Raw genomic sequence first — 22,162 nt, 5'->3', positions numbered from 1 at the left:
GGGACTGGCAGCCAGTGAGATCTGGGTCCTACTCTTGGGGGAGCCCCCTGCTACCCTGTGCTACTGCCTGTGTCCGCAGGAGCTTGTCTGCGAGAGAAATCAGTTTAAAACCAGCTCCCTGGCTGCCTGCCACCTCACGATGCTGCCTCTGATAGAGGCAGCAGCCCCTGTCCATAGGGGTCTGAGCTCCCTGCAGACAGAAGCTGATGTTGGGTGGGGGAGGCTGACATGAAGCATCCTCTGTTCATGGCAGAGCCCCCCATGGACAGGGGCTGCTGGGGACCAGCCTCTGTCTGCTGCTTTGTGTCAGTGTCCCCTGACTCTTCCCTCCTACCCTCGCTGCTGCCTGGCGGGAGAGCAGGAGGCACCATGGAGCCAGTGCTGGGGGGAGCTGGCTGATAGAGGCAGTGGGGGATGGGGAGGATGCAAGTAATCATCCAGATTAACCGATAAACCTAGGCTTGTTGGTTAATCGTACAGTCAACTACTTGTTGACATCCCTAATTGAACATAAAGGGCTTTTATAACAATATAATGCAAGCTATTTTCCTCTATATTGGTGTTTTTTATGTGTCTCTGGAATATCGTTAATATGCATCTGAGGTATTTTGTTACAAAAATATATTGCATATCTCTAAATACCAACAAATATTGGAATGAATAATTAAATAATTTTGATATCCAATATAAACAAAATACAACCAAGTATGTAAGATAAAGTAAAAATAAAGTTGTTATACTGATAACTGAAGTCCTCTGTCTAACTTTATTCTGCTAATGCAGGTGCTGTGCATGGGAACTCGCTCAGTGTACATGGATAATGCCAATGAGCCTCATAATGTAATCATCCTAAAGCACTTCACTGAGAAAAGCAGGGCAGTTGTCGTAGACATCAAAACCCGGAAAAGGAAAACAGGTGCCTTGACATTCTTATATCTAAGAATTGTATGATATTCCTTACAATATCTCTTATGAGTTTCCAAAGCCTAAAGTTGTATTAAATAATTTTATACAGAGCTTTGAACTTGGGGTCCCTAGAGAAAATATATCTGACTTCTCCCCATAAATCAGATCAGGTTTTTTAGGTTTCTGTTAAACTCTGATATTCTTGTACCAGGTGATATTATTATTGCTTTTATAAATGTGCACAGAATATAACATTTCTCTTATTGTTTTGTTGGTGTACAGACCACACAAAACAGTACTTCTTTATGAGGTTAACGTGACAGGTACTGCCTTAGGTTTTTATTCTGTGTTTGTACAAGTTGGCACTATGGGACCCTGGTCCATGACTGGGGGCCCCCCAAACACTACAATAATACAAAGGATACTGAGCCTAGAGAAAATTCTAACATGACTGGGTTTTTTTTCTTCCAGTAAAAGACTACCAGTTGGTTCAGAAATATGAAAAAGAAAGCGCTGAATCCCAAACCCAACTGAGACAGTATCTCCAGCATTTTGCTTTTATAACCAGCCACCTTTTGCAGACCAGCCTGGACAGTAGCTATTCAGAAGCAGTGGAAGCCAGTTGGGTCTTGTCTCTTGCTCTTAAAGGATTGTACAGAACACTTAAGGTGAGAGGGGGGGTGTGTGTGACTCTGACAGTGACAGCGACCAGCTACATCAAAGTGTGAAGTGAGGACCATGAGCTCTCTGGATCAGGGACATTCTTGTGAAGAATCTCACATAATGGGACCTGATCAGTGTTCTCTCTAAGCTGCAGGGCAGCACAGCTTCACAGGTGATTCATCAGCCCCACCCAGTCAGGTTCAGGGCTCTGCTCAGAGCTGACTAACTGGCTGGGGCTGATTAATCACCTGAGAAGCTGTGCTGCCGCCCAGTTCAGAGGGAACACTGGATGAACCTGATCCTTGAGAGGTTCTAGGCATCACCATAATATTAAAAAATAGTCAAGGTCACTTGTCAGACCTGACCTCTTGCATTCTCTGCACATAGAGGCTGAGCACAGCTCAGAAGAGTAGTTTCAGGAATATTGTTGGCATGTGTTTGATCCAGCTTCCTCTGTGTTAAATCTGACTATGAGGATGCTTAAGTAAGTATGAGGGGAGGTGGTGTGTTCTCAGAACTGCGGGGGAAAAATAATCATATTTGAATGAGTTCATCTGGCCTCTGTCATTGTGCACAGTAAAATTAGTGTTTACTAACAGCAGTGAGATGGTAGTGCTGTTACACATCTCGTGAGTAATGAGAGTCAGGATAAATTTTGCTGGAATATTTAAAAGAATACACTTTTACTTTTCTCATAAGGAAGGTTCTGCACGGTGGGAATTGTGTATTGTCAGGTGCCTCCCACAGTAACTTTTTTCTCTTTCACAGACTCATGGTTTTGAGGAGACTCAAGCAGCATTTCTTCACTCGGGCTTACTTAAACTGCTGGTGAAGAAGTGCAGCAAAGGGACTGGTTTCAGTAAGACATGGCTTCTCAGAGACTTGGAGGTAAGAGAATAAGTAACATTTTGTGAAAAATCAGAGCAGCTATTGTATAAAAGCTCCAGATATTGCATTTTCACTGCACATTAAATTCCTTTTTTCCCAGCACAAGTATTATTGGTCCGTGGTGTCCAGGCACCAGGAATATTCCTGGCCCAGGGCCTGACTCCACCAAAGTTCGGAGCTGGGTCTTTTCCCCTGGCTCTACCTGCCACCCCCAGGTGATTGAAAACTGCCCAAGGCACCATGCCGCCACCACCACCACCAGCAGTACTGCAAGGCTAGAGTGGCGTCTGGTACGTCCCTGCAGCCTGGGGCAGGTGTGTGTCCATGCTCAGCCCCTACCCTGAACACCCCTGCAGCCAATGGGAAGTTTTGGGAGTGGTGTATGTAAGTAGCAGCATGTGGAAATCCCCTTTACTCCTTGGCCTAGGAGTTGTATCTGGTGGGGGGTGCCACAGCCCAGAGCCTGCATCCCAGGCCCCTTCCCACAGCCCAATTCCTTATCCTCTCCTGCAGCAAACTCCCTCTCAGAGACTGCACCTCCTCCTGCACTCCAGTCGCTTGACCCAGCCCAGAGTCTGCACCCAGAACCCAAACTACCTCCCACAGCCCTGCTGCAGCCTTGGAAGGGGAAGGGAGTTTGAGTGGGGGAGCAGTGTGAGTTCTGGGCACCACCAACATTTCTGCAAACGTGCCACCCCTAGTTGAATTGATTTAATCTGGGATTTTTCAAGAGGCTTAATGAGGGTAGTATCCAAAGTCTCCTTGCTATTTTTCAATTTAATTTTTCAATTAAATCAATCAGTAGCTCTCCAAGGTACCTGATAGGGATGTAATAGTGTAGTCGATTAACCAATAAGCAAAAGCTTATGGGTTAACGCTATAGACTTCAGTAAATTTTTCAGCAGGCAGGCCAGCAGCCCGGCTCAATCCTGGCTTGCGATGGGTCTGGGACCGACCCCTGCAGCGGCTCTGCATTTAAAGTATATTACGAGCCAGCGGGCAGGCAGCCTGGTTCAATTTTGGCTCATACCGGGTCTAGGAGCTTAGACCCTCCCCTCCCCCAGACAGGGGTTGTTGCCACCCCGTGCTACTGCCTTTTTATCCAGAGGCAGCAACACAAGGTGACAGGCAGCCGGTCCAAGAGGGGGGCTAGTTTTTAAACTGGCTCCCCTTGTGGGCCAGCTCTCACCTGGCACCCCCGCTGCTGCCTCTGATAGGCAGCAGCCTGGAGTGGCAAGGGGCTCCTCGGGAGTGGGTCTGGAGCTCACTGGCTGCTGGCCCCACCTCTGGGGCCTATAGAATAGTCAAGTAACCAATAAGAATTCATGAGGTTAATCGACTATTCAATTAACCAATATTTAACATCCCTAGTACTTATTAGATGGTGTTGCTGTACGCAGAACGTAAGCATATATACATGAATCATTACAATAGTGTAACTGGTGGGAGGTCTAACGTATGGTTGGACACATTGGTTTTTGTCTTGTGGTGGGTTTTTTTTTATTTTGAACATCTGTTATTGAAGGGAGGAATTGGCAATGCGATTTTCTACATTATGGTAACCGACCATAGTGGCTCTATGAAGTTTTTCTCTTAGTGTCTGTACTAGCCTAGATGCTTACAACTGATATAAATTGGCAAGACCAAGGCAGTATGTTATTCGGCTGCTCTTAGTAGTTAATTTTACTATGCATATTGGAGCCAAATATGTAACTTACTTGTTTTTCAGGAAAAAGACTATGGCTAAAAAACACCATTTTGTCTGTGGATGATAATTGCAGCTAATCATATGGTGTTCCTATATTGGATTACTTGAATATTAACACACTCAAATTGTTGAAGAATTAATTTCTCAGTTGTTTTAAATCTGAGTAATTATTTTAGATGTCTTCATAGAAGACTGTAACATGCATTTAAAAGTATTTAAAAAATGGGAAATGCTATTTGAGTGCTGTTCGTTTTTAGAAAAGTCTGTGTTAATAATTCAGTCCAAGTTTTTATAATGTTTTTACAAGTACCAGTTGTACATACACTAATAATAGCTACAGGTATTATATATACCACATGTTGCTTTTTTCCATACAGATTTTGTCAATAATGCTGTACTCCTCAAAGAAGGAGATCAGCTCCATGGCTGAACATGAGGATACAGAATTAGAGGAAAGGGAGAGAGATCAGGATGTGGACCAGTCTGTCAGCCCCATTGATCTGGATCAAAGCAAACTTGATCCTCTAGAGGGCTTGGATGAAGCAACCAAAATATGTTTCTTGGTACGGTTTCCCCCCCCCCCCCCCTTTTTTGTGTGTGACACAATTGTTTCCATGTGTTGGTCTTTAATTTTTTAACAACTTTTTTAGTTATTAATAACTGACTGTATTATTGCCTAGATTAAATATAATTGTATATGTGGGCTTCAAAAATAAATATTACTAAGGTTTTTAGTAAGTTATAACTGTAGAGATTATGAAATTCATTAGTCCTTTATTTATATGCTGAACAGGAAAATGTATGTGTAGATAATCCCAATTGAAATTCACCTTTCCTCACCTAGCCTTACTTAAGTTTTGTTTCAGATGACGCATGATGCACTCAATGCACCTTTGCATATTCTTCGTGCCATGTATGAGTTGCAGATGAAAAGAACAGATTCTTTCTTCCTGGAAGTTCAAAAGAGGTAAGGGAGCTACTGAATCCAGCAGAAAAACAATCATTGAATATAGAAGATAATTTGTATTCTATTACCAGGGAGCTAAACAGAAACTGCTATATGGAAAAAGATATGAAACTGCTTTATAGTACTACTTAAAATGTAACTGGAAAATTGATTCCTGTTAAATTTAGAACTGCAGATGTGAGGACAGAAGCTAGGATTTTTGAAGTATGTCGTATGTTCCTTTGGCTGACTTGACTCTCAGTATCTATCTGTAGAAGAAATTGCTTTTATGGATGGAAAGTCAGATATAAAAGTATTTCTCAAATGTCATCCTAAGTGAGGAAGAGAGATGAGCATAGACTTACTTACTTACTGGCACTCAGAACAGCTTCTGGTACCATCTGCTGCTTAAAAAATCAAGTTGCAAGACTTGAACATATTTTTCAGTTAATAAGATCAAATGAGAATGTTAGTTGATCTGACCTCACAAAAGAGTAAGGTAGAAGTTGGATAAGAGCCTTCTATGTGCAAGTCAGGAAAGCCTTAAATGCAAATGTATCTCTTTAAGTTAATTGATTGCAATATTTGTCCCTTTTTAAGGTTTGATGGAGATGTGATTACGACAGATGAAAAGATCCGAACATTAGCCCAAAAATGGCAGCCCAGCAAGCGTTTGAAATTGGAAGAGCAGAGTTCAAAAGCAGTGGACACAGACATGATCATATTACCGTGTTTGGTGTGTGCTCTTACCAAATTTTCTTTTTCTTTTGAAATCATAAGACTTAAGGATTCCAGTAATTTAGACAGTCCAAATTTGATTGTTTACATAGTCCTTAGATTAAGCTGCTTTATTCTATTAAAAAGAATAGGTAAGATATCAGCAAGAAACATATCCATCTTCTCTGCAGTTTCTTTCTTGAAGATCTGGAAGAACTAGATTTTAGACCAGGAGAACAAATTATGACTTTACTGCAATGTTACGAGTTCCCTATTTCACACAAGAGATTTTTATCTAATATATAACCATAAATACATACATTGACCACGTCACTGATGTGTTACCATATGAATAGATTCAATAATACCAAGGAATGGTGTATCCATTTTGCTGAAACAGATCATATGACTTTAGTAGCAAAAGACAAGTTAAGTGACTCTGGGTAGCAAGTGTCAATTAGTCCATGCATTGGGATGCAGCTAAAATACTGGAAATCCTGAGTATGGGATAGAGATGTAAAATTCCACTTAAAATGTTAACCAGTTAAAATATATGGTTAACCGGTGAATCAGTTTGCTGGGGCGGGTGGCATTGGAGCAGTTGCTCACAGCAGGCCTAGGTAGGCTGGAGCAACTTAACCTTCTCTCTCCCCCCATCCCAAGGTGCTGCTCCAGCCAGCCTGGGCTGAGCCCACTGCTCCACTGGGCAGGGCAGGGGGCTGCTCCATGCACAATTAACCGGTTACCCCCAGTAAGCATGCCGAAAAGGTGAATGCTCACCAGTTAACCCTTTACATCCCTAGTATGGGCCCAGCATGGCAATTTAAACCCCTCCAACACATTATCAAAAACCTACAATCTATACTGGAACAGGACACTACACTCTGAGAGGCCCTGGGGGACAGACCCATAGTTTCCTATAGACAACCACCTAACCTCAGGAAGATCCTTACCAACAACCACAGGACATACCACATTAATACCAACCCTGGAACTTTCCCTTGCAACAAACCCCGTTGCCAACTTTGTCCACATATTTACTCTGGTGACACCATCACTGGACCTAACTGTGTCAGTTATATGATCAAGAACACACATTCCTGTTCATCCAGAAATATAATTTATGCCATCATGTGCCAACAGTGTCCTTCTGCTATGTATGTTGGACAGATTTCTCAGACACTTCGCCAAAGAATTAATGCCCACACATCAGACATCTTCACAAGGAAAAACCCGTTGCTTTTCATTTCAACCAATTGGACATAGTCTTAACGACCTTACTATATATGCATCTTACTTCAAAGAGACTTTAACACCAGATCACAAAGGGAAACTTCAGAACTTTCTTTCATTCTTAAATTTGTCACTTTACAAATGGGCTTTAACAAAGATGCTAATTACCTTAACCATTACAAAGATAGCTTCCCTACTTATCTCCCCAATTAGCCATTCATTGACTCATAAATAGCTATTTCCTGCTTCCCTCTCCCTCACCCCACCTTCTATACTGTATCTGATTTGTCAGTTTAATAATGTGTTCACTTTTTTCATTGTATTCCTTTGGTATATATGGTCAGAATATGATCTGAGGAAGTGGGTCTGGCCCATGAAAGCTCATCACCTATTAAACCATCTTGTTAGTCTTTAAAGTGCTACATAGTTTTTCCTTTTGTTTCATTGGAGAAGCTTAGGTATACGGTCATCACTAATTTTCACTTATTGGAAACATGTTTTAAACTTTTTTTTTGTTTCATACCTACTGGTTTCTACAACTGTATCTAGTACTGTGACTAGCTACAATATAGTGTCATAGTAAGTTATGGATCATCTCATTTAATGGCTATTCACCAAAAATTCATAGTTACTTTTTAAGGCCAGAAGAAATTATCTAGTATGATCTTTTGCATTGTATGGGTCCTAAAATTGAATCCAGTGATACCTGTATCTTATTTGTGCTTAAAGTGCAGCATGTCTTTTAAAAAAAAATACCCAGTCTTGATTTAAAGACTCCCAAGTGATGGTAAATTAGCCACATATGTTAGTAATTAGTTCCAGTGCTAGAATAACTTTCAGTGTTTAAAAATAACATTGTATGTTTGTGGTCTTAATGTACTTGATATATTCATGGCTTATTTAAAATAACATTGAACTGAACATATTTTCAGCTAAACAAGAATGAAGACAGTAGATCAGTGTTGGATACTGGGCATTTGAGCCTGGAATGAATAGATTTTGAATGCAGTTGTACTTAGCATCAGAAAGGAAACAGCTGCTAATTTCTTAGTCGCTCTTAAGTGGCTGTGATTACTGTAGTTACAGTATATCCAATAGGAGTACCACAAAAAAGTGTGTGGAGCCTTGACATTATTGCTTCATCTGTACAATTCAGGTCAAGCTTATTCTCTCAGCATTAGAATCAGTTGGTTCCTGCCTGTATTTAATATCAGTGGTATATAATTGGTAACTATGTCCGTTGGCATCAAAGGACAAACTTAAGATACATTTTCCCTAAGCAGGCTTAGTTGTGTTCTCTGTGAAAGATTGGAACTAGTGATTTTTGATTAATCTAGTTATCCACCTGTAAACAATGATTTACACTTCTGGTTCTAGATTTCTCGACACAAGGAAGGAAGTTGCCTCGAAACTCCTTTCAAACCTGTGCTTGTCTCTTGCAGTCAAAACCTGTACTCTGTGATAAAGCCACTGAAGAATCCAATCCCATTACCCAGAAACTAATAACCAACACAGAGAGTGATCTCCAACTTAGCTATGTCAAACAGCGTCGTACCAAGAGTTCCATACTATTGCACAAAGAGCTGGATTCCAGGAGCAAAAAAGCTGTGCGGGATTACTTGTATCGAGTGAATGAGGCCACTGCTGTTCTTTATGCCAGGCATGTACTTGCCTCATTATTGGCTGAATGGCCTGATGGCGTGGCAGTAAATGAAGAAATCCTGGAGCTGAGTGGCCCAGCACACATGACTTACATTTTAGATATGCTTATGCAGCTAGAGGAGAAGCAGCTGTGGGAGAAGGTAAGTGGGCTGCATTTGTAGTCTGAAGGAATCTTGTATGTATGTGAACTTCCAGCTGACTAGCAAACCCCTGGAGGTACTTGTGATTAAAACAAAATGCAAAACTTTCAAAGACTTGAAGCTTCAAATTGTGTATCTCTTCTACAGTAAACTCAGTTTTCAGCCAAAAACAAGGGTTTTTGACAATATTTGTACAGATTGACTTGGTGACCAACAGAATACTAAAACCTATTTCTTGGAGCCAGCTGTTTCAAATAAATGAACAGCTAGGATTTGGAAAACTGTCAGTGGGATAAGGAGCCCATTTTAAATGCTGTTTTTAGCTAGGTTTCAGTATGTATTTTAAAAATCATAGAACAATAGAGTTGGAAGAGAACTCAGGAGGTCAAGTCCAACCTCCTGCTAAAAATAGGCAGAATCCCAACTACATCGTCCCAGCCAGGGATTTGTCAAGCTGGGACTTAAATACCTAAAAATCTTCTGCTTTAAAAATAATTGTTTGAGGAAAACAAGCTCTGAGACTTGTAACTGAAGACAAGTAGTAACTACCTACGTATCCATATGGCACATCATGCCATTGCTCTCTGGATTAGGGCTTTTGGACACAACTGGAATATAACTAATGAAGCATGTGTGCATGTCCAGGAAACAAATAATCTTTTGATACCTTTCCTGGCGTTATTCAGCTGGCTGCTGCACCATGCCTCATCTCAGTCTTAGTCTCTGCTGTATACATGCCTAAAGCTTAGGTTAAGAACTTCTTGTTAATCAAAAAGATGGGCTCCCCATGGGCACCGGTTCCTTGCCACCTCTGATACAGGCTTATCAGTTAATCATGTAGTGGTCTACACGTTGACATGCCTAGTAATTTTATAACTGGTAGAAGGATATTATTTAAGACTCATATTTGTAGGTTTATGGAATTTGAAGCCTGAAATATTTGACACCGTTTCTTAAAATTAAAAGTCAGTGTAGATATGGAAAGCAAAGTGTCAATCTGATATGTTAGTAAAATTCTCTAGATCAGTATTATGTGTCTTGTTCGCTTTAGGCTTTATTTACCTATCTCAATATGTTGTGACATTGTGGGATTAGCCTTTATGCCAACATCTATGCAGAGAGCTGAGAGAGGTTATGAAATATCTGGCCTTTCAAAATCTGTCTCAATATGCAAGAATCCCACCAAAGTAACAGGATTTGAAACGCAGTCTGAGGACTAAATGTAAACCTTCTTCATTTCCAGGGGACTGTACGCTCACCTAATGAGGCCAGTTGGTAATTTTGTTTTTGAGTTTTTTTTTATTTCCTATCAGTAGCTTGGTTTCTCTTTTCTAAGGGGTCGTGTTGCTAGACAACTTTGTCAGTCCTTGTCAAATCAGCGTGCAAATGCTGTTTTGATAGCAAACTGACCGTATGTGATGTGGTGGTGTATTTCCTTAGATCTTACAGAAAGTGCTGCATGGGTGCAATGAGAGCATGCTGGGAACAATGGCACTGACCGCCTGTCAATTTATGGAGGAACCAGGAATGGCCATCCAAGTGCGGGAATCCAAGCATCCTTACAACAACAATACTAACTTTCAGGTAATTTATATATGTTAAAGTGCAATGAGTCTGCATAGGTTTTGTGTGAAATGAAATTTCTGGGAAGGATTCTAATGGCACCTGTGTGGCTTAGGGAGCATAAGTCTTGTTGCCTTTCTCCGGGTTCAGGCAATGGGACTTGCATTTTTAACCTATGGCGGCACTCCTGGCAAATCCCACTCATGATCTTTCAGTTAACAAGGCATTCCCGAAAACTGAGGTTTCACCTTGTACAAAAGTATATAAGTAAGGTTCCTATTCAGTCAGATATGGTGTGTGTGCCTTCATTTAAGCATGTGAGTAATCCAATTAACTTCAGCAAACAGTCAACCTGTGGAACTCCTTGCCAGAGGAGGCAGTGAAGGCTAGAACTTTAACAGGGTTAAAAAATGAGCTGGATAGATTGATGGAGCTTAGGTCATCAATGGCTATTAGCCAGGATGGGTAGGGATGGTGTCCTTAGGGTGATTCTCTTTCCTTGTATAGTTTTATGAGAAACAATCCCATTCTAGGCACACTGCATTTTTGCAGCACATCCTAACCCTCATCTTGCTTTAAGCTATGATAAGAGGAAGCTGTATACTGAATTTGGTGGTCTTAGCTCGTACTGTTCAGGAGGAGTTCTTGATCAGACAGACATACTCACTCTGACAAACTCTCTCTACTATATAGTAGATTAAAGCCTTCAATTCAGCAAAATACTTCACCACACATGCAGTTTAAACACATGAGCAGCCCCACTGAACATAAGAACGGCCATATTGGGTCAGACCAAAGGTCCATCTAGCCCAGTTTCCTGTCTCCTGACAGTGGCCAATACCAGATGCCCAGAGAGAGCGATCATAATAGGTAATCCTCACATGATCCCTCCTGTAATCCACATCCAGAGAAAGGAACTAGCTGGGAAAGCCCCTCTACTCCCAACTCTCCCCCCCCCCCCCCCCCCCCCCGGTCTAAGACTGCCCCTGCCTCCAACCCTCCAGGTGCCTTTAGGGAAGTCAGTGGGGGCTGAAGCTTCCCCCCCTTCCCTCAGTTTTGTAGAGGAACATTGCTGGCTGTTCCCTTTTGTCAGGGAATGTGGGGAAAGTACACAGTTTGCTGCATTTCTCGCTCTACTGGGAAGTGCAGAGGGCATACAAATGTGGGCCTGGCCCATCTGGGGAATATGCACCCCTTTCCCAGTTGTGGCTGCTGCAGCAGCCAGGAAGAGGCACTTCTCTTTTCCTGGCATTAGTTAGCAGTACCATACTAGTAAGAGGGTAGAAGGTAGTCCTCTTCCAGGAGAGCACTCAACAGCACCAGTGTTCCATGTTGGGCAAAGAGAACATGTGGCTAGAACAGGGGTGGGCAGTAATTTTTGATAGGGAGGTCACTCCAAGAAATTGGTAAGTGGTCAAGGGCCACACTCTTCTGTGATGCTAATGGAGGTTGGGTGAAGAAGGGCGCTTGGGTTAAGGGATTGGGGTGCAGGGAGGGGGTGTTGGATCTGGAAGGGGGGTTGTGACCTGGAGCAGGGGTGTATAGGGGGTGCAGAGGTTGGATTACGACCTGGGGAAGGAGATTGGGGTGCAGTTGTGACATGGAGGGGGGTGCAGGGTCTGGGAAGGGGTATGGGTGCAGGACTAGGGGTACAGAGGGTTTGGGATACCCGGGGGGGAAAGGGTTGCAGGGAAGGAAGGGGCTAGGGTGCCAGAGATGGGCTCTGGCCAGGAAGTGCTTACCTGGACAGCTCCTCGCCAGCAGGCCAGCAAGTTCTTCAACCAAGGTCCCTACCTTCCATGCCCCTGCATGTGCTCAGAGCAACTGCAGGGGCCATGTGTATGCTGCTCTGAACTGACTGCTGAGAGAGGGAAGAGGTACTTCACGTACTGTCTGTCCTTCAAACAGGCAGCTCCTACTGGCTGGAAACTGGCCAATGGGAGCTGCAAGAATTTGCTGGGGTGGGGACAGCATAAGAAGCCTCTCTTCCCCTCCCCTGGAACTCTAGTGTTCACAGCAGAGATGTAAAATCCTGTTTAATCAGTTAACTGGTTAAACATTATATTTAACTGGTTAACTGCCACATAGGGGTAAGCAAGGGGCACGGCAACTCATTTGCACTAGAGTGGCTTCCCTGCATGTCATGGCCAGGCCAGAGCAACCCCCTTACCATGGTGGGGGACTGCTCCAACTGGGCCAGGCTTGCCATGGGAGGGGGATGTTCCATCAAAGCTGCAGCAGCTCCCTGCCTGCGGGGGGAAGGGAGAGGGGACTGCTTCAGCCCCTGCTGGTTAACCATAACTGGTAAACATCACCCAGTAAGGGTAATGCTTACCAGTTAACTATTCACATCCCTAGTTCAGAGCCCCACGGATGGCTTTTCTGAGTGCTGAGTAGGAGTGGGGCAGGCAGGGCAGTGACAGGCTGCCATATGATGGATCCAAGCGGCTTATCTGGCCCACGGGCTGTATTTTGCCTAGCTCTGCACTACAGTACAGAGGAATGTCCCTTGGACCCAGAAATTCAGTGACAGTCCTGGGGGTTCTCTTAGCATTTGTATGCAGTAGAAATTCTGGTATGAGGGTGGTTTAATGCATGTAAGATGTGCTCTGGAGGTCAGTATCTTGGAAGCCGGCATTCTTGATCAGTGAATCAGTTTACAGGCATGCAATACAACTGTGCTTATTTACACATGAGCACTGCTAGACTCTATAGTTGTCACTTTTGACAGCACTCTGCACTCTTTGAATTAGCCCACCACTGACCTAATGAAGACTCTTTAATAGAGATATTGTAATCTTTGTACCTTTATCAGAGGCTGCCTTTATTGACTATTTGCATACCGATACAGTAAACTGGTATGGGTGTCATCTGTTTGCCTTCTTCAGGATAAAGTTCACATCCCTGGTGCTATCTATCTTTCAATCAAATTTGACTCTCAGTGTAATACAGAAGAAGGTTGTGATGAATTAATCATGTCCAGCAGCAGTGATTTTCAACAGGATCGGCACAGTTTCAGTGGGTCTCTGCAGAAGTGGACTGATTTTGAGCTTCCAGGTAAATGCATTGTATAGCTATACAATATATGTAAGTACAAATAAGTATAGCTTGCGGTGTGAGAAACCAAGACCTTTTAGTTTAATTTATGTCCCCTGATGTTCATGGCATACATGGAAAAACCCCTGCTCTTATCCCATCCCCAATTCACTCAAATACATGTTGTGTTCTCTATTCATGTTGTTGAACTAGCCTAAAAGCAAAACAATGAAAGTAAATAAAGACAAGTGCAAAGTACTGCATTCAGATAGGAAAAATAAATGCTCAAATACAAAATGTGCAATAACTAGCTAGGCATAGTACTCTGAAGGCTTTCTTTATATCACAAATTCAGTACAGATTGAACCTCTCTAGCCCAGACTCTCTGGTCTGGCAGTATCTGTGATCTGCAGGATCTTGGATGTTCCAGAACTGGAGAGTCCCAGTTGGAGGGCTGGTGGCTGGGATCCCAGTAGCGGAAATCAGCAAAACCAGGAGCCCAGCAGCGGGCCTACTACCTGATGGCAGAACTACTTGGTGGGACCAGGAGGCGGCAGTGTTGGGGGGCCGCTGCCTGGTGGCACAATGAGGAGCTCAGTAGCTGGGTTGTTGCCCAATGGCATAACTTGTCAGTGGGGCTGGGAGGCAGCGGCACTGCCTGGTGGCAGGGCCAGGAACATGGGAGCAGGGTTGCCACCTAATGGCGCACTCAGGAGCCCAGCAGCCCCTCTGCTGCTCTACGGAGCTGTCTGGCAGGGCAGAGAGGCAGTGGGACTGCCTGGTAGGGCTGGAGCCCTCCACAGTGGGGCCAGAAGCCCTGCACAAGGAGAGACTGGGTGGGTGGTTGGCAGCCAGGCTATGGCTTCGGATGGGAGGCAGTGGCAGGTGAGGGGCCACAAATGACCCCTCCCCTGCCTCCGGTCCAGCAAAATCCCTCCTCTCTGACCAGTCAGGTCCTAAGGGTGCTGGACCAGGGAGGGCCAACTTATACAAGCCAAAAGTGTGGTACAGTTGCACAAAAGGCTAATATCATTCTGGAGTGTAGTAACAGAAGTTTCATGTAAAATGCAGGAGGTAACTGTTCCACTCTGCTTGGCACTGATGAGGTTTCAGCTGGCATATTGTCCCCAAATCTGGGCTCCCACAAACTGGAGGGAGTCCAGAGGAGAGCAACAAAATTAAATTTAAAAACTGATCTATGAGGAAAGGTTTAAGAAAAACAGCATGCTTAGTGTTGAGAAGACTGAAAAGAGGACAAGTGATTTCAGAGCATCATCCTAGAAGTTGTATGAATAGCTAAGTGTCAAATACCAGTTTATGGACATGATGTGACACTGAAATGATTAGCCCTAGCCATGTTGCTGCTCTATGTAGCATATATTGAACTAGTTACCTGAATACTGGACACAGTAGGGTTCTTTGAGATCCTCAGTTCTCTCTTAGCAATATTTTTCATCCTTGCTAACACTCACTCACACACAAAACTTGGAGAAGCATCCTTTGTACAGAAGAGTTTTCAAAAGCTTGAGGGCTCCCAGCTGGTAATTAAAAGTAGTGATTCATATATTAGTAACTTACTCCTTTTTCTTGTCAATATCCGGTAAATTTTGCTCAATATCTCACAAATCATTAATCAGTTCAGTTAGAAAAGAGGTTTAACTAATGTGCACTAGTTTCCTTTACACCTCCCCTCCTCTCCCCTCCCATTCCCCCCTTACACACACACTTGGCTAAAGCAATTCTGACAAAATATAGAAAGCATTAATCTCTGTGTGGGTATCTTTATGCACTAGTGGCAGCTGTTTCACATTCTTGATCAGCCTTCCATTTGTCTTTGTTCTGTTCACTTTGGGATTACCAGAAGGGTGAAAGATGATTTAATCTACAATCAAATTATTTTAGTAAACTTTTCAGTTCTGTTCTATTCTGTTTGTAATAGCACCTTATCAATTTTTTTTTTTGGTCTAATGTGGATGGTATTTTCCACAGGAGATACACTATATTACCGGTTCACCTCTGACATGAGTAATACTGAATGGGGTTACAAGTTTACAGTGACAGCAGGTCACCTTGGAAGGTTCCAGACAGGTAAGAGTGTGACTAATTTGACTTAGTACAGTTACTTCGATCCATGCTGTCACACATTTTTTGTATTAACATTCCTTGGCATATACTTTTGTTTAGGTTGCTTGGCATGTGCTTTTTCCCCCTCAAGTGTTCTTAAAAGAACAATACAGTGTTGTGACGTGATTCATGGGTGATCCTGAGTTTTGATGAATGGCTTCTGTTCGTTCTGGCTTAACAATGACAGAAGTATCTAAATTCTGAATCTTGAAAACTCGGAGCGAAATCCGTCACGCACAAGTCTCCAGGATACTTACCAAAATACAACTTGGGTTTCACAGACCACTTTAGAGTTGTCATAATATTGATAATTATAAATGGAAGTCATTTAAGTTGTTTAAAGAGTAATTATACCTGTTACGATGGACTCTTCTAGTTCATTTGCAAATGCAGTGTGAAAGGCTTTATTGGTTTATTTAATAAATTGACATTTTAATATAGTCTATTGAAACATGACTCTGTATTGGAATGCTTTGCAATTCTCTTAGGCCTACTGTACCTCAGATATTTACTAGGGCTTAGATTCTGTTGTCCTTCCCTGGGCAAAACTCTAATTGCAAATATTAGGGTTGGGATTTTCAAAGAAAGTTGAAGGAATTTAGCCACATAACTTCGATTAAATTTTGCCCAAGAAAGGACTTCGGGTGGCTGGAGTTGGCCCTTCTTTCTCCAGCTCAAGTTTTGTCTGTGAAATCTTTATTTTTGTTTGTCATAACAATTCTGGGGTGAGGACGGTTTTGCAGTTCTCCCTACAGATATAACAGATTGTATTCAATTCCAGGATTTGAGATTCTGAAACAAATGCTGTCAGAGGAAAGGGTGATCCCACATCTCCCACTAGCCAAAATCTGGGAATGGCAGGTTGGAGTAGCATGCCGACAGATCGGACACCAGCGTTTAAAGGCCATCCACTTACTCCTGAAGATAGTGCAGTGCAGCAGCCAGAGGTAAATCCATTGCTCCACTTTGTACACTAACCCATACCTTCTGAGGAAAGGCTATGCTAAAGTCAAGTCCTGAGAGAACCAGGGGATCATAATTTAAAGTAGGTTACTAGGATTGTGAAGGGTTAACTGGTTAAACAGTGGGGCTGGAGCAGCTTCCCACCTTCCATGGAGCAGCCTCTCCATGGCGGGCCCAAGCGCCCTGCAAGCAGGGCGGCTCTGATTGGGATGCTGGACCAGTCTAGCCCTCCACAGGCAAGGGCTGATCTGACCAGGATGCTGAAGCTGCTCTGGCATCCTGGTGGTATGGTGGCTGCCCTGACATCCTGGACAGTACGGCCCCTGCCTATGGCAGAGGTAAGAGGAGGCGACCAGCTACTCCAGCCCACCTGAAGGGCTGCCTCCCCCCCCCCCCCCCACACACACACTTCACCCACTGTTAATCGATTAATCAATGTTTAGCCAATTAAATGGGATTTTACATCCCTAGTAGGTACTTACTGTAGGTTCTTTTGCTGATGATGGGTTTCAATAATGTCTTGCTAGCCAAAAATTGTTGAAATAGTGATGTTCTGAACATTATTTTTCCTTTTCTAGATGGCTTTTTAAAAGATTCTTTGGAACAAATCTATTAGTCAGTCAGATTTCCAGTTAATTGTTTTTAGATGTTAATTCTGTTAAAATAAATTTAAGGATCCATGGGTGAGTCTCCCCTTCTTAGCTAACATGAGGAGATCAAGGACAAAGTGGAGAAAAAACATTTACTGATTCAGTATTGCAATTTATACAATGCAAGCTGCATAAATGGAACTATAGCTTCAGGTGAGTTCATACTTGATTCTGGCTGGCAGAGGTGGTTGCACTGGGCAGAAAGAGACAATTGGGCAATATATGGACCCTGCCCTGCTGGCTCTTAATACATTTAAAAAGCAGAAGCGCGGAGGCAGTGCTCTGGGGGACCGGCTTTTAAGCCGGTTCCCCAAAGAGACAGCAGGATAGGGGGCAGTGTCTAGTCGAGGGACTAGTTGGCTATCTGATAAGCTTATGCATATCGGATAGTCGACTAGTCCCTTACATCCCTAGTAGGGACTATACTAAAACTTCACTGTATTGTAATGTGAGGAAAGGCAGGATTGGGAACCCTGTTACTTTTAAAGTGATACAGATGACCTATACTTACGTTAAAAAAATAGGAATACCTTTTCTGCTTATAGGTTAGAGTTGCAAAGCCCTAACTTTTGGAGTCCAAGCATTTGATAAAGTGCTGCATTCAGTTATTTCAAAGATCCCAATTGGCCAATTAAGCCTCATTCAACAAAGTGCTTTAGGCTTGTTTAAGTCCACGAACTTGGACTTATGTCTAATGTTAAGCACAGGCATAAGTGTATTGTTGCATAGGGGAAGAAAATAGGCATGTGCTTAAATGCTTTGCTGACCTGTGACCCAAAAATGGCATCTTGAATCTCTTTTGGGTGGAGTTTCAATTGAGCGGCAACATTTCTGTAACCAGGTATTTCAAAATCCAATTCTGCCTTTCTAATCAGCTTCTTGTTAAATGCTTCAGGATGTTACTAGATTTCAGCTCCCTTGAAAATATTGTTCTTTATATAAAAAATGGGTTTGGGGTCATTAATATTAGTTACCCTGCATTCTGCTTAAATAACTGATGTTAGGTTGTTGCATTTTTTTTAAGGGACTGTGACCTTACCTTGTTAAAGCCCCTGTGGCAGCTTTTCACCCAGATGGAAAATAACCAGTGCAATGACGTGTCCAAGCCTGGTGTTCTTCTTCTTCCACTCCATCGTGCACTCACCGAACTCTTCTTCGTTACAGAGAGCAGAGTGAATGTAAGCAATCTGTTTTAACCATGTTTCCCTTTCATCAGCACTGAGACCAGCAGGTAGAATGTACTGCTAGATGGCTTTCTTCCTCCTCTGCGCAAGTAAGTCAGGATTTCCTAGGCACCAGACAAGTTGTGAGCATTTTCCCTTGTGGAGTTCAATGGCAAGCTCTAATACCGGGACATATACTATCTCCTTATCAATCGTACAGCCTTAAATAATGGGCACGGTTCTTCCTAACGAACTAAAGCATGCATACTCTAATCTTCTGCCTACACTCAAGGGAGAACTGGATTTGATAACCATTTGAAATTAAGGTTTAAATGTGATGCAAGGCAAACCTACACTGAATCCTGAAGTGAAAATTGTGCAATCTTGAGCATAATTATAGACCTATCAACTTAACTCTTATACCTGGAAAAATACTGGAACAAACTATTGAGCAATCTATTTCTAAGCACCTAGAGGATAATAAGGTTCTAAGTAATAGCCAATATTAAATGCTGAGAATAATTCATACCAAACCAGCCTGACTTCCTCCTTTGCCAGGGTTCCTGGCCTAATGAGGAGGCGCAAAGCAGTAGAGGCGATTATTTTTTGATTGCCGTAAATCTTGTGGCACAGTCCTACATGACATTCTCCTAAGCCAACTTGCGAAATGTGGTATAGATGAAATTACTATAAAGTGGATGCAAATTTGATTGAAAGGCCACACTTAGAGTAGTTACCGGGGTTTGCTGTCCAAACTGCGTAGATGCGTCTAGTGGAATCCGGCACAGATTTGTGCTGGGTCCAGAACTGTTCAGTGTCTTTCTTAATGACGTGGAAAGGGCATTTATAAAATATGCAGCTGCCACCAAGCTGGGTAAGGTTGCTAGCTCTTTGGAAGACAGAATTGAAATTCACAATAGCCTTGACAAATTGGAGAACTGATCTGGAAACAAGGTGAAATTCAATAAAGAACAAAGGATTTGAGAAGGAAAAACCAAATACACAACTATGAAATGGGGACTAATTGGCTAGATAACAGTACTATCAAAGAGGATGTAGGGGACATAATGCATCACAAATTCAATATGAATCAAGAATGATACAATTTTTTTAAAAAGCTGTTATTCTAGGGTAGATTGCTGAGATTGTCGAATGTAAGAAACAGGAAGTAATTGTCCAACTCAGACTCTGGGGAGTCTTCAGCTGGAGTATTATGTCCAGTTCTGGGCATCACTCTTTTTGGGGGGGAAAAAATGAAAATTGACAGTCCAAAGAGAAACAAAAATTGTAAAAAGTTTAGAAAACGTGACCTATGAGTAAATGTTAAAGAAACTGGGCATGTTTAGTGTTGGGGGAAAAAAATGGAGGGAGGAGACCTTGATTGGCGGGCTTCAAATATTTTTAATGTTATAAAAATGTATCTCCATATCAGCGAAATGTAAGATGAGGTAAAAAAGAAGCAAGAGATATTTAAGTTAGATATTACGATCACAGTTCTAGCTATAAGGACAGTCTTTTAAGGAGGATTGTGGAATCCTAGTCATTGGAGGCTGTAAGAATAGGTTGACAAATGTTTGTCAAGGATGTGTGTGTATGTGCAGAAGACAGGACTAGACAACTTTTCAAGGTCCCTTTTGGCCCTACGTTTCTATGGTTCTGTGAAAACTTTGATGAATTGAAGCTGATATCTTTTGGAGAGTGAAATGCTAATGCTGATTCTGTTCTGTAGAATAACATTGCTAAAAACATCTTGTTAAAGCAGTCTCACTGAGTATGTTTCTGCCTTCAGGAGCTTGGATCTCTGCAGGACTACTTGCTTGCCTTAAATACTGAAGAGCATCTTCATCGCTGCACAGCACAGGTAAAAAGAACAAAAACAAAAAATCTGTCAGGAGTCTTTCCTCTGACTGGTCCTGAAGAGACAGCCACTCGTTCTTGATTGCAGGATAAGCATTTTTCACTGTTTTGAAAGCCTCTCACATATATGGAATCAAATGCCTTGATGCATTCACTACCTATTCCCTCCTTGCACCCTCCTCAGTCAGGTGTTTATATTTCAGTACAATTGGTTACCTAAAGAAGACTATAGTTTCAGATTATGGCAATCCAGCTGCAGTGCGTGAAAGACGAAAATCTATTTCAGAAAGGGGAACTACATAAAAATTAGGAGGCTGAAAATAAAGGTATACTCCAAATTAAAAAAACTCAGTAAGAGAACGAAAAGTGCCACTGTGGCTTGGCTTAACCAAGAAAAAGAAGGAGTGAGAGATTAAAAAGGCATAGTTTTAAAAGTGGAAGTTTAAATCCTAGCGAGGAAAATAGAATAAAGCATAAATTCTGTCAAATTAAGTGTAAAAATACAATAAGGAAGGCCGCAAAGTAATTTTAAAAGCAGCTAGCCAAAAACTCAAAAAATAATAGCAAAACTTCAGTACATCAGAAGCAGGAAACCTCCTAAACAACCAGTGGGGCAACAGGACAATTGAAATGGCACTCAAGAACAATAAAGTCATTCTGAAGAAACCAAATGAATTCTTTGCATCAGTCTTCACAGCTGAGCATGTGAGGGAAATTCACAAACCCAAGCCATTCTTTTTAGATGACAAATGTGACGATTGAGGTGTCATTATAGAGGAGGTTTGGAACAAATTGATAAACTTAACAGTAACAAGTCACCAGGACCAGATGGCATTTACTCAAGAGTTCTGAAAACTCAGATGTGAAATTGTGAAACTACTAACTGTGGTTTGTATAAATCATCTGTACCAAATGATTGAAAGATAGCTAATGTGACACCAATCCTTAAAAAGGGTTCCAGAGGTGATCCTGGCAATTAAGGACTGATAAGTCTAACGTCAGTACCTAGCAAATTTTAATTGAAACTATAGTAAAGAACAGAATTGTCAGACCCATAGACAAACATAATTTGTTGGGAGAAAACTCAACATGGTTTCTATAAAGGGAAATCATGGTTTACTAATCTACTAGCATTCTCTAAGGTTATCTACGAGCATGTGACCAAGGGGGATCCAGTGGATATAGTGTACTTAGATTTCCAGAAAGCCTTTGACAAGGTCCCCTACCAAAGGCTCTTAAGCAAAGTAAGTTATCATGGGATAAGAGAGAAGGGCCTTTTGTGGATTGATAACTGATTAAAAGACAGGAAATAAAGGGTAGGAATAAATGGTAAGTTTTCAGAATGAAGATAAGTAACTAGTGGTGTCCTGCAGGGGTTCGAACTGGGGCCAATCCTATTCAGCATATTCATAAATGATCTGGAGAAAGGGGTAAACAGCGAGGTGGCAAAATTTGTAGATACTAAACTTCTCAGGATAGTTAAGATCAAAGCAGACTGTGAAGAGCGTCCAAAGGATTTCACAAAAGTAGGTGACTGGGCAACAAAATGACAGATGAATCATAATGCGGATAAATGCAAAGTAATGAATTTTGGAAAACATAATTCCAACTATATGCACAAAATGATGGGACTAAATTAACTATAACCACTCAAATGAAACTACTCATGAAGTTGTCTTCCTTTATAGATAGCCGCCAGGAATATTATTACAGAGAATGCAAATTGAGTGAATGTAAATTATCAAAATTAAACTTGCCCCATATCAGGATTCTGCATTCCCTTTCCTAGCACTTAAGTCATACAGAGTCCAATCCTGCTCCCATTGAATTCAGTAGGAGCAGCCCTGGACCCCCAAAGTGTTGTTTTTTTCCAGAAACTTTCTGAATTCAGAGTTTAATTCTCCCAACATCTCTGTTGCATCTCCAGTTCCCTTAACACTCCA

General features: G+C 42.2%; 1 protein-coding gene across 1 annotated transcript in view; it reads left to right on the top strand.

The window, feature by feature from the left end:
* ZZEF1 (zinc finger ZZ-type and EF-hand domain containing 1) overlaps nt 1–22,162 on the top strand; it is a 92,561-nt gene that overhangs the window by 66,866 nt on the left and 3,533 nt on the right. Inside the window, exons 42-54 of the mRNA XM_075904370.2 lie at nt 784–916; nt 1,378–1,574; nt 2,338–2,457; nt 4,543–4,728; nt 5,032–5,132; nt 5,712–5,847; nt 8,504–8,863; nt 10,304–10,447; nt 13,315–13,483; nt 15,452–15,550; nt 16,368–16,533; nt 18,224–18,377; nt 20,152–20,223. Coding sequence (XP_075760485.2) covers nt 784–916; nt 1,378–1,574; nt 2,338–2,457; nt 4,543–4,728; nt 5,032–5,132; nt 5,712–5,847; nt 8,504–8,863; nt 10,304–10,447; nt 13,315–13,483; nt 15,452–15,550; nt 16,368–16,533; nt 18,224–18,377; nt 20,152–20,223 — 2,037 coding nt within the window. The remainder of the gene's footprint in view (nt 1–783; nt 917–1,377; nt 1,575–2,337; nt 2,458–4,542; nt 4,729–5,031; nt 5,133–5,711; nt 5,848–8,503; nt 8,864–10,303; nt 10,448–13,314; nt 13,484–15,451; nt 15,551–16,367; nt 16,534–18,223; nt 18,378–20,151; nt 20,224–22,162) is intronic.

The sequence above is a fragment of the Pelodiscus sinensis genome, chromosome 21 (assembly GCF_052426305.1).
Source record: "Pelodiscus sinensis isolate ZL-2025 chromosome 21, ASM5242630v1, whole genome shotgun sequence".
In the NCBI taxonomy this organism is placed as follows: domain Eukaryota; kingdom Metazoa; phylum Chordata; order Testudines; family Trionychidae; genus Pelodiscus; species Pelodiscus sinensis.
Note: the sequence above shows the minus strand (reverse complement) of the source record. Positions and strands in the feature narration are given on the sequence as shown.